The sequence below is a fragment of the Eucyclogobius newberryi genome, unplaced genomic scaffold (genome assembly GCF_026437365.1).
Source record: "Eucyclogobius newberryi isolate DKJ021-1_F unplaced genomic scaffold, fEucNew1.0.hap1 SCAF_7, whole genome shotgun sequence".
Taxonomy (NCBI): domain Eukaryota; kingdom Metazoa; phylum Chordata; class Actinopteri; order Gobiiformes; family Gobiidae; genus Eucyclogobius; species Eucyclogobius newberryi.
The window spans coordinates 11,771,051-11,789,204 of record NW_027316389.1 but is presented as its reverse complement, the minus strand read 5'-3'; the positions used below and the strand labels follow the sequence as shown (position 1 = coordinate 11,789,204).

The window sequence follows — 18,154 nt, the reverse complement described above, 5'->3', positions numbered from 1 at the left end:
TGATGTGCAGTGGTTTGGTTGTTTTTTGCTTAATAATGCATACTATTTATATAGCACTTTTATGGACACTCAAAGACACTCTACACTTTGCGGTAGTAACGCCGCGGTTATTTTATTACTTGGTTTACGGATCCGCCGCACTTAGATGATTGATTTCTACAATATAAATAAAATAAATTATTATATATATATTTTTTATAAAGTACTGCCGACAACGCAAAATAGCATTAAAGGAAATATAAAAAGCGGTGTTAAGTCAAAAGATAAGAGCGCGTGAAGCAATTTTTCCTGCGGGAGTCTGTGACGGAGCCGCTCCCGTTTCCCTGTCTGCTGCGCTCCTTTATATCGCAAATATACATTTTAAACCTGTTCACCACATTTTCTCCAGCGCGTTTTGCCGTGACTAAGGGTGCACACTTAGAAGCGTCAGTTTACCAATACAAAACACACTAAATCTACTGTTACACTCACCGGCGTGTCGCGTCCCCCCCCCTCTTCTCCCGTGGTGCGTTTTTGGTAAACCCGGAAGAAAAAAACTTTTGAAATAATATTCATATTTCCTCCGCCTGCTCAACATATTTAATTTAACAATCCGTAAACCAAGTAATACAATAACTGCGGCTTAAGCTATATTCGTAACCACAGATGCCCTGGGGCGGAATATGTGGCATCATAATTGTTTTTAAATCTTCCAAACTCCATTTTCCCTTAAAACAGCATTACATTGTGTACCTTAATGCACCAGGGAGTCTTGCTCATACTAGATTATACAGAATTTATCCACAGGGTAATGTTGAAATAGCAGTTTACTGGACACTGACCACTGTGTCACAGTGTGTAACGGGCCCACACCACCATGAATACTACAATAATATGTGAAAACGGATGCAGCTTAACAACATTTTGGTTTCTATAAGAACTTTTGAGATGCACTTTTCTTTCTTCGAACTTGTTGAAAGATATATTCTTAGCAGCACTCCAGCCCCCTCTTGTCAGCAGCACATCCTGTCCTCGCATACTTCTCTCCACTATACCAGGTATAATCATCATATTTACCCATTTGCCGCCACAGTCCAAGGCACAAGCACAAGCTGTCTGTGAAGTGTCTTATTGCTGCACCAAAAGCGCGGCTCACAACATAATCTTACTGGGCTTTGTGACTGTACCCTGCACTAGCTCCATCCGTTCTCCCTGCCTCATAAAATCTACAAGAACAGGCAACACATTAGGCTGTCTTAGGCTGAGCAGAAAGCAGGCATGAAAAGGACTCTACTGGCGTGGATCCGTTTATTTGTCTTTTTTTTTTTTTCATATCGTCCTCCTCCTTCTGCTCCTCAGCTCCACATTGCTCTTGAAGTCTGTCGTTCCCGTTCTATATCTGCTCACAGCATTTTAATTGAATTACTCCCTATCAGTCTCGCAGAAAGTTACTTGGCTAACTTTGCTTTGGTTCAAAACCAATAAAAAGGTGGTAGATTTTGAAAGTCGTTACCAAAAAGCTGCCGTCGGTGCATTTTACTTGAACTTTGAGATTTTTTTGCAGGATTTGGAAATATGTTTTGTTTTATTTTGGAGGGTTTTCAGATTCAGAGTTTTATGAAAGGCAGTGTGAGGATGTTGACTTGGATCGAAGCCGAAGTGCCAAGGACCAGAACAGGTCAAATCCATTTAATCCCAATCTTTTATTAATGCCTTTTTGGGCGTTTTTCAGAAAAGCTACAGCCAGGGAATGCACCAAGTTTAACATTAGACTGAACATTTTTGTCAAAAAAGGCATTAGCTTGAAATGCATTTTATATTTGATGATGATGTATTAGGCCTAGGTTCAGCAAGTATTTCTTGTTCTCTGTCAATCACTCAAACAGTATAATTCTAGTGGCTGCAGTTACATCCACACTCAAAATCAGATTATTATCAGATTTTAAGAGTTAAAAGATGATTAAAATGATATGTGAACTGCAGGAGTCTTCATCTGATTTCTTACTCCGATTTTGCAGTTTTCATGTCATTTAAATACAAAAATCTTTTTTTGCATTTTCTTTCTTTTGCTCTGGCTATTACTACACTTAAACTATGTAGTTTAAAAAAAATGCCATTTCTTAATATTACATGTTTTGCAATAGAACTCATTTGATATGGACTAACTTCTCACACAGTGATGCTGTTTACAAAAAGGCTTTGCAAAACGCAGTGGCCTCTTTGATACTCGTTCATAGCCGTGTTCTATTTGCGTCCACAGTTGTTATTTGGGTTTGGATGTTTAATGTGATTTTACTGATGTTGTCTCATTCCCAGGAGTCTTCATCTGCTTTTTTTTCATCAGCGTTAATGAGGTGCACGGCCCTCTTTGTATCCGGTCACAAAGTTTTCTATGATGTGACGATAATTCTGTTTGAATGTCCTGCCACTCTGTAATCAAGTGGAGTGTTTGGACAGATGCTATTTTTTTTGTTTTACCTCAAACAAACATCCAACTTTGACTATTTAGAATGCATTCAGCGGGACGCTGCCATTTAATTTGTGTATGCCATGAAAAGTGTAGCTTTAGTAGAACAATGACTTAAGTGCAAGTGTCCTCTGCCCTTTTGTATTTTTACTCCTTGCATTACCTTAAATCTTCAGCTGCACAAAAGAAAATAAAAACTCCACAGAACAAAGCAAAGCAGATTGCACACTGTGTCACAAAGAAAAGATGCTCTGTGGGGTCAGCAGATATGGAAAGCAAAACATTTTCTATTTCTATTTACTTTCTATTTATAAAGCTTTTATTCCATAGGACCAAAAGAGTAATTATAATATATGGGTCAAAAAGGGCCGTCCACCCATGATTACAACGCTGCTCTCTTTTTTAAGATTCTCTAATGCAAGGTCATGCAAGGTCATTGTGGTCGTTGTGTTGTACATCCGTATAATTGATTGCTTTATATTTAGAAGATGAGACTTCTCCGCAGCATTTCATAAATGTGTTCGAAATGTAGATGAACATATTATATAAATCATATACTTTTGAACACTTGTGATGGTTTGTGGTCATTTTGTGTCGCATAATCATACATCCTTTGAACTGAATTTGATTTGAATGTGTTTGCTTTGAGAGTGCTGTATGTTTCCAGTGTAATATGTCACCATTACTAATTCTGATTCTAATTTCTATGATTCCAATCGTATATTTCTTTTAAATGCCCTGGAAAACCTGACCTGACTTGAGACATTTACATCTCCTGTTTAGACAAGTAGCATTTAGATCCTGTGTAAGATACAAATACCTCCTCATACTGTCCTGTGGAGTCAGTGCCCTTGTAGCTGTGCAGGGCTGTCTCTCCTGAGGCCTCATTCAGATGCCCCAGCTCTCAGCAATGCAAATGAAGATTAGCACGCATCACTGCTCTCTCCTTGCAGCCAGAGAAGTCCTGTCAAAGTCCTGTCCAGGGCCAGGGGGCTCCTATACACCATGAACACACACACACTAAATAATCTATAGGATCATGGCTGACAACTTCTGCAAAGTGAGAGGAGGTATATTGAGGGCAAGGGACAGAAAAGTCTTGTATTTCTGTTAGAATGTATATACTATCGATATGTTTTTTGTGTAGTGCAACTTGACTTCAGTCTGTTGATCAGAGCAGTGCTTCTCAGCGGGGTACTTGTAACATTATAAAGTAGCCGTAGATCTAATGTTTATTTTTCTTTCAGGTCTGCCCTAGATAAATTACTTTTGTTGGCCAACACAAAATATACATTTACCACTGCATTTGAAGGGTCCTAAGCTTTGACTAAGATTATTAAAGTCCATATGTCATCTGATGACCACCTAAAAGGATTTTGTGTCCAAGGTTGCAAAGTGGATTATAGAACAGAATAACATTATTAAACTTTATTAAATCGATGTGCAATTTCTCACAAAACCTGCATTAAATTTGTCATCTTTATTCAACTGATTTGTGGACTAATTTGTCATTGAAAACTATTGTAGAACATTTCACACAAACGGCTTTTGAATAAAATGATGACATTGAGTTATCTTGATTTATACTATCAACGTCCTTCATACAGCTAAACCAGAAGGTTTAGCTGTATGAAGGCATTTAGATGTGTTTGTTTGTTTGTCTGTTTTTCTGTTTGTCAGTTAGTTAATTAGTTAGTTAGTTAGCTTCTAACTCCTAGTGAGAGCTAGGACAAACCCTTTGATACACTGTTAATATCCACAAGTGCAGGTTCAGCTTTAGAACAGCTTTTTCAGGCAGAAGTGAAACCTGTGCTGACCGCCCCAAACACAGCCAATCAGAGCGCTGCTTTCAGCTCTTCCTTCCAGGTTGATGAGTGCTGCTTTTACAATATACGCTTTGATTTATAAAAAAAAATCCCCCAAAAAATCATATCAATAATTTGATAAATTGGGAGCAGCTGTCTTATTTCTTTAATTTGGATGGAATACAGAACTTTATTAATCCAACAAATATTGTGTTGTATTCTATTCTATTTTATTTTATTTAAAGATGTGCATTCAGTTTAACTCCACCAATAGAACACAGACATAGTCAATGTTCTCTTTGTTCCAAATTTGTTCAGTTCTCGATGGATTCCTAAACTTAAATTTTATTTTCAGTGTTCTTTTTTAGCGTACAAACAGACGTTATAACACACTCAGTCTGTTAAACACTTTACAACTCGGCACAAAAGAGAAGATGCCATGTGCAGTCCAGACAATTGCAGACTTTACATGTATTGTTTTCTTCAGCAGGTGCAGTCTTCTCTTCTCTGTTCATCACAAACACATTCAGACAATTTAATTTACTTAAACAACAAGAGAAACGCCTCCACATTCCAACTGCATGTTAAATAACCATTCCTGTCTTATTTGAATTGAATGACGTTCATGCTGTCTGCACTCATACAAAGAAAGTGAATTAAAAAGTATGTCACTTCCTGGCTCTGTTTGATGGGCAATTTGAAGAATCTGATTGCACGAAAAGAAATGGGAAACGCACAATAGAACTGGAGGGGCCCCGGGGTAGAGATGCATGATTCTCTGCTTCACCGGATGAAAGCAGGCAGCGTAACAAGAGCAAATTGATGGTGAGTAAAGGGAAGGAATCCAGTGCTTTTTGTGATATGTTGTCAAAAAGATAAGATATTCCTTTATTGTCCCACATGGGGAAATTTCATTGGTGCAACGCAGGTAGATACAAAGGTAGATACAGAAGAACAAGAAGATGTAATGTTTCGTAACTCTTGGGGTGTTTTTTAATCTGAACATTTTACGACATGGAAAAAAGTAAGACTTACATCGACGGCAGTATGAAAATCAGTTTCTTAATTTGCATTTTTCCGGGTTGAAACTGGCACCATCTCTGGATATGGCACCGAACGTGTTATCTATTTACTGTATGTATTTTAGCAGAGTGCAGTGGGGAAGAGGGAATGGATTATAAGGTACATAGCGTACATGTCTGTAGATGGGATGGATGCTGCCCGATGCCGTTAGTCAGCTCTTGCCTGAATCTATTAAGTTTGTTCAGCATGATGTGAACACTAAACAAAAGTAGCGTCTGTAGTAATGCTATTTCAATGCTTTACTTCTGCATGTAAACAACTCGAGAAGTTCTTTCAGATTAATTGAGAATGACGTATCTTTCATTCCAAAAATATATATCTTTTTTTCTACTTCAAAAAATGCCCAAAACACTATTGCACACATTCACATCCATAAAAAACACACTGTAACTTAGCCCTGTGTCATTGCCTGCTTGTCTCCATGGCAATTAATATCTTTTATGCCATAGTAACAGACAAAGCAATAACATGTCCATGGATACATGTAGGTGGCAGACCCCCATACAAAAAAGTTTCATAGATTTAATTGAACAAATGAATAAATAAGTACAAGCCCAGGTACTGATACTGAAGGAACACTGATTAATATGCATTTATTTAAATTATTTCAAACATTTTAGGATTTTTACAGTGCCTAGTGACAGTGAACAATGTAATTTGCATACCATGTTAAAACATACACACAAAATAAAACAAAAAATACATGGATGACAATGGCGCAGATACAAGTGTACATTAATTTGTCTGTCTTCTTTAGATGACCACAGAGCAGCTGGAGGACTTTGTGAACGGTAAGTTTGACGAGCTGCGGCGTTTGGTGCGTCTGGAGGAGCGGCGGACCCTGCATCTGGTGGACCTGAAAGAGGCCTTTCTCACTGCCACGGCGGCGGAGAAGATCGCAGAGATCCACGTCCAGACAGAGCGGCTGCAGGAAGAGATGGATAGTATCACCCAGCAGCTGTTTCTCCTGGACCAGGCCGACAAGGACTCCCTCGCCCCTGCTTTGATGAGACAGGCCGCCCTGGCAGATGCCCGGGCGGTGCACCGAGTCCAGGTAAGAGCAGGTGTCGCTATGTGTTGAATAACGACTCTGAAAAGATTAATTTGAGACACGCTGTAACTTGACCAGCGAGATAAATTCACCAGTCTTTGAGAATCCATCTTGCCCCCTGTATTAATCGGGCCAATCACAGCGGCCATTGTGGTTTGAGCGGAAACTAGAGGTGAAGCCTTAAACCAGGGGTGTCCAAACAACTTGACAATGTTGAATTTGTTGAATGACAAAGTGAATAATTTTGAAATTTTGCATTTGATGTAATTGCGATGAGCCTCCACCTTTAATTATACCTAGAACATTAATAATAGGTTGATATAACATCAATATGCCTGAATTTTCCCAATTTCACAGTAAAAAGTACTACTTTTTGGTGTTTGGGCCAACATAGCAGGAAACCAGAGGGCCAACAAAAATTGGTCTTAGGTCCGCATTTGGCCCCGGGCCCTAGATTGGACATGCCTGCCTTAAACGAACCCAAATGAACCAAAACAAACGGCAGACTTCCTTCAGACGATATTTGCCAAATACAGAATATTTCGTTTTAAATAAAGCAAGCAGAGGGGAGCACTTTGCATTTGTGTTTTTGGGAATGATGTCTGTGTTTTTCTCTCACCTGGATTCAGGGTTAAGATTTCTCTTCTTGTTCTTGTGATGTTTAGGCTCGAGTTTTCAGAAAGTTCCTGTTTTCACACATGTAGAGTTAAAAAATGTCTCCCAATGTGGAGCCTTGGCATGGAAACACAACATCTGTCTAGGAGACCAAAGCCAGTCAAAAAGTTGCTTTTGAAGATGCACGGCCTCATCGTTTTAGATCAATAGTGCAGTTAACGATAAACAACATGTAAAACGTTTAACCTAGATATTTTATAGTTTGGTTATAAATTTCATTAAAAAACACAATATATCTTTAAGTGTTTTAGATTATGGAATTCAATATCATCTCAAATGCTGCTGATATTTTAATGCTTTCATAATCCTTTGCATTGTTGAACACCTGAATCATGATTTGAAGATTAAGTGGCCCACACATATCTGACTCATGCTGTTTCATGAAACAATAAATCAAATCAAATCAATTTATTTTTGTAAGGCCCAAAATCACAACAACAGTTGCCTCTGAGGGCCACAGGGAGAAATAAATCAACAATGTCTGTGGTGGCGATGAAGTCAGACAATGTCTGTGGTGGCAATAATAAAAGCCAGTGTACCAGCCTTAAACAGCATGTTGCAATGGCATTTGAATAACATTTTGATGTTTTCTTTCTTCAAAGTCGTTTTCTTTTAATGTGAAAAAGCTACAAAAACAACCCTGAGACCAAATAATCTTCAGATTTGTGTTTTTAAATGTTTTCCAATTTCCACATTATTTGAAATATGAAAAAAATGGGGAAAAACAAATCTTAATTGAAAATCCAAGCTTTTACTTCAGCATTTATCTCGCACCAAACATGGAAAATTTGCCTTTTATGCGCGATTGTCACCAGCACTAGAATATCAACACATTCAGGTCTCAAAATAAAGCACAATTAAATATAAACTGCAATTAGATGTTTTATTTTTTCATGCAGGCTGTGCACGTTTTGGCAAAATGACAATTGTGCAGTGATAGTCTTGGGTAAAGATTTCGCATTCAACATACAATGCACAAACTAAATTACAGTACACAGAAAGACTAAACTGACAGACTTCACATTCAAGTAAGAAAAATATGAGCTGTTTAATCTAGAAGACAATACCAATGTTTTCATTTCAGACGCTCATCCTTTATCTAATCTTTCCTGCACTATTTAATATAAAAGTCATCCGTAAAAGCCCAACTCTGCACAAGGCTGACACACTAAATTATACCGCCACATAACATTGTTAGCTTTGTTAACAGCTCTACAAAGAAAAAAACAAACTTCACTATCAGGGTCAATTGCTAATTAATCCAAACATTAAGCTAAGAGCCAGGGTCTGCATTGAAAAAAGCAAGGGCTATTGCTTTTCATCAATAAACAATTAAATGGTACAATTGGCCGGCTGGAACAGGGCTAATCGCTGTGTGCAATGTTGTGCCAGCCTGTTATAGTTACTTTGATAACCTCTGCGTTGTCTGAGAGCGCTATAAACTGGCTGTTTGCGGACTTCAGTGGAAAAAGAACGTTTAAACACGTGGACCCCCTCTTCAGGATTTCTCCTCGCGTACGACAGTAACGGTTGTATGAAAATAATAATAATAATTCAACTGCATTTCACCTGAATTATGGAAATGACTGCTACAGACCTCCAGCTTTGCTTTGAGAGGAGAACCACAGTTGAAACATTTGCTTTTTTTATCCTGAAAAATCATGTAACTTTGATGCTTTTAGTCTCACTTACTTCTCGGTACAAAAGTTCAGCAGAAAGTCTCTCCAAAGGCCCCTATGCGCAGATGTATTTTATAACTGACAAATAAATCCACTGTGACCCAGGTTCCATTAAAGTCGATGGAGACTCCGCTCTTTTTTTCTTCCCACGTTTTACTTATTGGCGGTGTAACCAACACTGTAGCTGACAGGATTATTTGTCGAAATGCTGTTAGGGTTGAAATCCGTCCTAGCTGTAAAGAACCGACTTGTCGAGCAATACGCCTTTCCATTAACCACTGCAGTGAATCCCAGGGGCACTCACAACACCTCACTGTCTATCTTAACTCAACATTTCTGGGATTTTTTTTGTCCAAGAGCCCCCAGCACCTCTTGGCTCTTAAGAATGAGTGACTTGGGATTAATTCTTCCCCTGTGTGCTTGCTTTCTTTCTGCAGATAGCACATTGAGCTGCACTCACTGTCTCACCACTTTGCTGTTGAACTGTAAAGTGCTCATTCTTGATGAATAGCTTTGTTTTAAATGTCAGAATGACTAATATCTCTTATAAACGTCAAATATGGTATGTTTGATTCAAGCAGAAAGGACAGTAAGTCCTCTAAAGTACTTGGGCTTGTTAAAAGTTCTACATATGAAAAGTGAACCATGATGAATACAGAGTGGATACAATAGTTACAATATTCCTATTATTGTTTTGGGAAAGGTATACTTTTTATACAGTGGCACAGTAAGGTCGCAATCAAGTGTTTCTTAGAACGCAATCATTCCAGTTCCTTGTATTGAATGGCAATTAATTGTACCTTTTTTATAAATTAAATAAAAACATTTTGAAGATCTAAACTATGTACAGTAATGTGGCTTATGGTGGTTACTTTTTTTGTGTCAGTTAAGACACTGTGACTCAGTCTTGTTCGCAGCTCTCACAAACCCTTACGCAGAGAGAAATCCAACCTTTTTTTGTACAAGACCAAACGAGGTCAAGCATTTTTTCCTTGTAAATCCTCATAAACATCCACCCATCCCATTCATGCCATTTACACACACTCATACAATATAGTAGATAACAAAACTAACAAAACAAGAAAAATGACAGAGTTCAAGACTCCATAACTTGCCATTCCCCGTCGCAATTATTCTCTCCAAAATATACTGATAATGAATTGAGATATTAAAACGTTGCAGCTATAAATGTTATCTTGTCTTACCTCTAAAAATATATTTTTAAAAAAGGTATAACATTTCCCTCAAACGCAATATATTTCTATGAATAATATAAAAATAAATACTATTGACTCTAACTAAGACTCTTCACAAACCCAAAACATAAGCCACAAAAATGCAACAGGTCTTCTTCCTCTTCACAGAATCTGCAGTGAGGATAATTGCAGTCAAGGTGTTTTTTGTTGCATTTTAAGAGTCATAAGAGTCTATTTTTTAAAATAAATAGTTACAGAGTAATGTCTCCATGGAATTGGAACATTCATTTCATCCTCTCAAAACAGGTAGATTCTATGTGGGACACACACGTTTCTAAATGATTTTAATTGTGTTGGTTTCATTTAGCCAAACTAATTGCTGATCTTTCTCTCCTGTTTGCAATTTGTGTTTCCAAATTCTAGGAAATGCTGAAAGCAACTGACAGACTGTCAACCCACAGCAGTGCTTTGGTTCCGATAACAATATTTGAATGCATCCAAAGCACCTGCGTCAGGATTCCTTGAGTCATGTCTGGGGGTTGAATTATTTTCTCTAAATGTGTTTTCTTTTACCGTAATTAAAAAAAGGAAATACATTATTTGAGAAGAAGGAAAATGTTGAGTACAAATGTTGGCTGGAAAAAGCCATCGTTCATTTTGATACAACTTAACAACCCATTAAAAGTAATGAAATGGACAGAAATAGACTGTAGAACTGTACAATCAGTGAGCAGGTATTCCACTCAAGGAAACATTTATGTACTCATTGAACGCATTTACAAGTTAATGTCATGAACATCATCATTGCACTATTTGTATAATCAATGACATCAGTAATCTTAATTGTAAATGATTACAATTATGTATTGCCCTGCCTTTAACATGATGGGCTGTAAAAAGATTTTGTGAAAGCACAACATGATCAGACTTCCCAGCACTCTGCTCTAGAGCTCCTGGACCTTGTCAAGGACATATGCTTCAATCACCGGGGAAACCGGGACTGGGCTCACAACGGGGCAAGTGCTGCACGGTTACGCACAAGAAGCTGCACACACATCTCTGCCTGTAAACTCTCCACGCTGGGTGACGACCATCACCGAGGGCTCAGAGGCCTGGCACTGGGACTAATGCAGGTCATCGCAGCAATCTGGGGTGTGCTCTTAGGCATCATCCTCTCCTGTGGCTCTGCTGCTGTCTGCCCTCGTTTATGGATCACAAGTCTAGTTTATAAGTAAAGATGTGTGCGCGGATGTGCTATATTCTGTGCTCAGCGCCTCCAGGTTCTAGACCTGGTTTAGTCTTGGTTTAGTTTTGGTTTGGTCTTGGTTTGGTCTTGGTTTGGTCTTGGTTTAGTCTTGGTTTAGTCTTGGTTTAGTCTTGGTTTAGTCTTGGTTTGGTCTTGGTTTGGTCTTGGTTTGGTCTTGGTTTGGTCTTGGTTTAGTCTTGGTTTAGTCTTGGTTTGGTCTTGGTTTAGTCTTGGTTTAGTCTTGGTTTAGTCTTGGTTTAGTCTTGGTTTAGTCTTGGTTTGGTCTTGGTTTGGTCTTGGTTTAGTCTTGGTTTAGTCTTGGTTTGGTCTTGGTTTGGTCTTGGTTTAGTCTTGGTTTAGTCTTGGTTTAGTCTTGGTTTGGTCTTGGTTTGGTCTTGGTTTGGTCCGGGCAGACCGGGGATTAAGGCAAACTTTGCGCGTTGCACAAAAACAAACAAAGGTGAATTAAATAAATACACTTATTTATTTTCATGTTTTTCAATTTTTGGAACAAATTGAAAAACGGAAAATCAAACAATGTTATTGCAAAATAAGGCCTATTATGTCTGATACTGGTATTTGTACTTTGCAGTCACCGTTTCAGCATTGAATCAGTGCAACTCCAGCTGAACTGCCCTGTGGCACTCCAGTCCTCTGATCCTTGTCCTGCTGTCGGCTGGTAGCATAGAATTGATCCACAGTTTGCATTGTGTCACCAAAAATTGAATTTCCACACCAAGCATGACATAGATCGCCTTAAGAGGCCTGTGAGATGTATTTGATGCATTTTCTGCTGCTGTCTTTTTCAAATGATTTTTTTCTCACAGAAGATCTTTATTGTTTATCGACTGGATCCAGCTCAACCTGGTCTAATGTAAATTGGTTCTTGTGCACTTGTGGTATTAAGTTACTTCTGGTCAATATTTGTTCCATGTGCACCAGCCATAGCCTATCTGCTGCAAATTATACAGACTCAATGGTCTTTTGGAGAAATACAGTAGTCGAAAACACAATTTTGTGTTGTTTGTTTAAAGTTTATTTTAATGTAAATGTTCTTTCAAAAGCTGAAATTTGTCTCTCAATACATCAGTTTTTTTCCTCCAGCTTCAATTAGAATTGGTATTTCAAGGTGAAAACTCTGTGTATACAGCAACTGATTCATCTATATATAGTTTCACTTTATACACTTTTAAACTGTACTGAAAGACAGTAATATCCGCATTGGATCATTAATATAGTTCTCACCCCTCAGGATTGGGTTTTATTCCTGCAGTGCGCTTGTGGTGATTGCAATTAGAGCATTATATATTCTGCAGTTCAGCACCTTTATCTATATAAGCTGTTTATGTTAGATTCGAGGCTGGGGCAGCTGTAAAAGTCTATTCCTGTAATTCAATTAAATCGCAGTGCAATAAAAATGTTTTACAATGAACTGGACACTCTTATACAGCAAAAAAGAAAAAAAGATGGCTAAATAGTTTTCAAATATCTAAATAGCCAATTTTATTATGTTGCAATCATAGCTCAATGGTAATGACACAAGTATGGAGCGTGCATTTACAAGAACAGTAAAAACAGACTCAATCAAGTAAAATCTCCCCTGTTTTCAATTTTTTCCAAATGAGCATTTGTCATGATGTGCAGCTAATTAAATTCTGAGACAAATCCACAACGTTGGTACTTATGCTCTTTGCTTTGTGCTGTCTTCAGTGTGCTTCTACTTTCAATGTGAAAATCCCTTGCTAAACTGCTACAGGCAAAGTCCACCGCCTCAGCACAATCAGTGGAGAAAGAATGCTTTATACACAGTGTACACACAGCTATATTTTACTTCAACTAAAAAGAGGAACTTTTATATATATCATCACAACATTTACATATTCTCGATCAGTATCAGTGTTAAAACGAAATAAAAACTGAATAAAAATCATAATAACAAAAACTGTGACCATTTTTTAAAATCAACTAAAACTCTGTTAATGATATTTTTGAACTCGAACATACATTTTTAATTTAATCCCAGAGCCTCAAACCAGAGCATAAAGTGACTCGACATGTCTTTAAATGTCTCATGAAGCAATGACATTCAGGTTAAAACTAATCAATTATTGTGTATGCCAAGGCTCCAAGTGCAGCCGGCCACAATGTCGTGACTCCGATCATTTACTGCATGTCCTCCCTTCTCTCCCATCCCCCATTTCACGCTTACCTTTCCTTTTAAAGAATTTAGTTGACCAAATGCTTTTTAACAAACTCTTTATTTGCGAAAAAACCCAAAAAAAAACAAAACAAAAAACGTGGGGCTGTTTTATACACATTACAGCTGTGGTCCCAAAAATAAAGTCCATTTTTTTGCTCATAAAACTAATTTACATCCCGGTCCCTTCGTATTAAAGTGCGCTACTCCCACATGTGACTAATGTTTGCAGCCCTCTGCTCTGGCCCCAAATGCTCCTTTTAAAAGCTCATGAATAAACATGAGCACAACTGCTGGATGAAAGTGAGAATTAATTGGTCTGATTTGGAGCCACACCAGCTGTGGACTGGGGCTGATATAAATTATGTTGTTTACCTTTTATTTGTCATCCTCAGCACCTGTTTGCCCATTCTAAATATGCTTTTTCTCTCTTTCTCTGGTTGTTTTCAGCTCGACGCAGAAGCCAGGCCAAGGTAAGAAAAATTCTCCTTTTTGGGGGGGGTAATGAATGTATTATTGTGTTGTGTTGTGAAAGTTGTCTGAATATGCTGCGGCTGAGGATCAATTATGGATGTTTAAGCAAGAATTTAGCATGGTGATTATTGTAATATTACACATTTATAAATTTTTAAAAATGACATGCTGCCTAATAGAAAACCGTTTCTATGTTACATGACCATTAAGAATACTTTTTCTTGCTGCTTTGTCACCGTGACATAAAGACCTTTTGATATATAGGTTTAATATTCTTGGATTAGGCTATATTTGTGAAAATACTGAAGTTAAAGTATTTTTTCTGCTGGTTTCCGAAGAAATGTTATTGGAATATTGTATTCTTGCACTTATCCAACTGCAGATGTTTGTATCGCTAAAACATAACACAAAACATTCATCCCTCTCCTTAATCTGACCTGTAAATGAACCCTTTTCGCTCCATGAAGAAACGTTTAAAGTGAGAGGTGGTATTCCTTTCCCACAATAAACGTCTGTATCTCTCTGACAGACAAATCATTACTCTTTTGAAAGTACAAATTAAGACAAATTAAGTTAACGTTAAACAAGTCCACATTCTAAGTCCAGATACAGTGTACCAAACGGATTTACACGCAAGGCCTGCGCTAAAGATTGTGCCTCATCTTAAAGGAGCCATGTTTTTATTACCAAATTGTCAATGCCCGATTGGATGGGAGACCACTGTAATACCAGGTGCCACAGGGGGGTGGTTTGCACACTGTTGTTGCGTCCTTGGGCAAGACACTTCACCCACCTTGCCTCTCGTGTCCATGTCAGCTGGTGTATGAATGAGCATGTTGTGAGAGTGAACGCAGGACAATGACACTACACTGCTTTGTACTTCAGATTATTATACTGCTGCAGTTTGTTGTAATGTCAGCGGATTTGTCATTTTAAGATCAATATTGCAATGTAAAATGTCCAATATATTAAAGATGTCATAGATTATAACTATGTATCAGAGAAAAGCATAATTACTGCCTCGAGTCTGCAGACATGACCCTCATCCTCTCCCTGAGTTCCACTTTTAGCGAGTTCTACATCTCAACAGTGCGAGAGTCACCTGCCTCCGGTGCCTCTAAACTAACACAATCCCATTCAAGTCACGTCTGTGCCAAAGCCAGGCAATTAGTAGCGCTCATCTGTGCGCCCTCTAGAATCAAAGGAGGTGAGTGTGCGGGCTAATGTAAGGAAGCCCACAGATGTATGTTCCATGAGCCAGTTTATCATAACAGGTTTGTCTACTTTGTATATTCACTGGCATCTCATATCTCTAAAAACTGTAAAATATGATAAATTATATGACATACTGCTATTATTTTTCATCTGCTATTCGTGCAGTTTCAGTTGACATTTAGTTTGATCACAGATGTACCGCAGCAGAAGTGATTTTAGACGTTTTAGCATTTTATTATGTCAAAAGATGCTGCTGACATGAAACGGCCTTATTAATCCACACTTGCAAAGACATCAAGTCTTTGTTCAATTAGGGCTGCACAATATTGAAAATTATTGCATTAGTTGTCATGTCTTTTAAGTATTGCAATATTTATGTTATTGCCGTATCTTTATACACCATCAATTCAGTTACAATAAAGCACATGTTCATGCCTTGATGTATTAGTCAAGTAAAAAACAAAACCAAGTCTAATTTAGACTGAAAAGGGAAAATCATCCAAAAATAACTATTTTTAGGCCCGAGCCCCAGCAGGGCGGAGGGCCTATTGCTCCCGCAACGCTGCCGAAGGCAGCGTTGCAACTGTCTGACCAAACATGCGGGCGCAGTATCTGCTCAAATCAATGGAAGTCTATGGGGAGTGGGCGGGGCATCCCGACGGAATGGGGAGTGACGAGCGCGTAAGCGCTCGTAATGATGATTCCACCCCATGGCGGCATGGGGAAGGCTTAGAGCTTTCAAACGATGTATAATTTGTTAGTGGAAACGGCTATATTGTTTTTGCTAAAAATATTATTATTTTTATTTTTATTATTTTTATTGTTCTTCTGCTTTTTGAGCTCTAATTTGACCCCCTGAACATGCTCAAAAACTCACCAAACTTTGCCCAAAATTCAGAATCGGCGAAAATTTTTGTTTTTTCTGGGCCATTTTTTTTTTTCGTTAAAAAATGGCGCGACAGCGCCACAGACAAAAGTCAAAATACATTGCGCCTATGGGAGACGCCCCGAGGTCAACTTTGGCGTAAAGCTACAAAATTCGGGACACGCATTCCTCTCGTGAGGACAAAAATAAATAAATATTGTGGCCACGCCCCCAGACTTACCCTATGCCCGCCATCTTCCTTTGAAAATGAAAACACGCTGTGTTAGCCATTTTGTTCACGTCAAACTTTGACGAACTCCTCCTAGGGCGTTTTGCCCACCGACTTCAAAATCGGCGGACGTCCTCTGGACAAGTGGGGCATCTAAAGTTATCAAATTTTTTGAGATACCTTTTACGGTCTGTGTGCAGCGCAGCCGCAAAGTTGGACAACTTATTTTGGGATATTGCAGATCTAAAAATTGTTCCCATTTGATCAAAACAAGTCCGATTAGGACCAAATTTGAATCAGTTGTTCAACTTTCTAGTTTGGACCAGTTTATGATGACAAAATTGAAATGGGTGCGATAGCGCCCCCTACAGAGTGACCTTTAAATTAACATTGAAGGTCAAAAATTAGTTTTACCAAAATTTTCTAAACTTTACCCAAAATTCTATTTTGGCGTCGCGATCAAAAAAGCCAATCAGACAAATGCCTTAATTTTTACGGCGTAGTCGTAGCGATGACATAAACCTCCCATGTTATCCCTATGGGAAAACCGCTAAATCTCTCCAATATCCACATTTTTCTGTTTTACACTTTAACGAAGTCCTCCTAGTGCGTTTTGCCCACCGACCTCAAAATCGGTGTACGTCCTCTAGACAAGTGGGGCATCTAAAGTTATCCAAATTTTAAGGATAGCTTTTATGGTCTCTGTGCGACGGAGCCGCAAACGTTTCCCAGAATTCTGACTATTTGGCCTTCAGAGTGGCCTATAAACAATAGAGTTTTTCCAAATGACATGATATTTTGAACAAAATTCTAATTTGCCATCCTGATCACAAAAGTATGAGAGCCAAAGTCATATTTTGTACGGCGTAACCGTAGCGATGACAGAAACATCCCATGTTATCGTTATGGGAAAATCATAGAATTGCTCAAATCACCACATTTTTACGCTTCACACTTTAACGAACTCCTCCTAGGGCGATTGTCCGATCAAGTTCATATTTGGAGAATATCATCTACACAAGCGGGGCATCAAAACTTATCCATATTTTGATTCTAAGTGCTACGGTCTCTGTGTGGCGGACCCGCAAAAATATGTCAGAAATGGGAAAACAGCGAAATCTCTGAAATGTTCACATTTACGCTTCACACTTTAATGAACTCCTCTGTGGGCAATAGCTCGATCAAGCTCATATTTGGGGAAAATCATCTACACAAGCGGGGCATCAAAAGTTATCCATATTTTTATTCCAAGTGCTACGGTCTCTGTGCGGCGGCGCAGCAAATTTGACTGACACTTGTGTTCATTTGCACTGGATTGGCCATGTCCAATGTGTCGCCGTCTGTCAAGTTCTTTTTTTATTCAACACACAATAAGGGCGCCATCTTTATCAAGTCGAAAGCGCAGAGTCGGAAGGCCGGCGGCCCGCGAGGGCCGTTGGATGCCGCTTGCGGCTTTAATTTTTCATGTTTTCATTCAGTAAATTTCTCTCAGATTAAAGGACTCTTGTATTATTGTGGTATTTAGTTTGTTGCGATACCGAATAGTGTGCCATTGTTGCAATATTGATACTTTGCGATATTCTGCAGCCCTTTATGATGAAATATGAGATCATGTACAACACACATAATTGATAGAAAAAGAAAGATAGTGGAGGAACAGTATACATTTGTGGCTGTGTGTTTGTGAACAGCGCCACGCCGTTATGTTCCCTGCACCAAACTTTGGGGATTATAGGGATGATGTTAATGGGGTAATGTGCAGTACTCTGACCTCCCAACAAGTTTAATTCTGGCCTCATTTGATCATACAATTTTCTTCCATTTAAAAAAATCTTCCACTTTCATATTCAATATCCGCAATTTAGTCCCGTGTTTGCTAGGAATGTGGATATATCGTGATGCTAAAGTTGGTGATACAATATCGATATTGTGTGCTGCTGTATCGATATATCGCCATGAGTATTCTTTGGTGCATTCTATGACAGGACTACAA

General features: G+C 38.5%; 1 protein-coding gene across 3 annotated transcripts in view; it reads left to right on the top strand.

Moving 5' to 3' along the window:
• Positions 1-18,154, top strand: part of trim44 (tripartite motif containing 44) — a 63,181-nt gene that overhangs the window by 7,042 nt on the left and 37,985 nt on the right. The window contains exons 4-5 of one of the 3 annotated variants that reach the window (XM_072435481.1): positions 6,092-6,388; positions 13,829-13,851. In XM_072435481.1, coding sequence (XP_072291582.1) covers positions 6,092-6,388; positions 13,829-13,851 — 320 coding nt within the window. Of the gene's footprint in view, positions 1-6,091; positions 6,409-13,828; positions 13,852-18,154 lie in introns of all 3 variants that reach the window. The other 2 variants (XM_072435482.1, XM_072435483.1) reach the window with 2 other exon arrangements.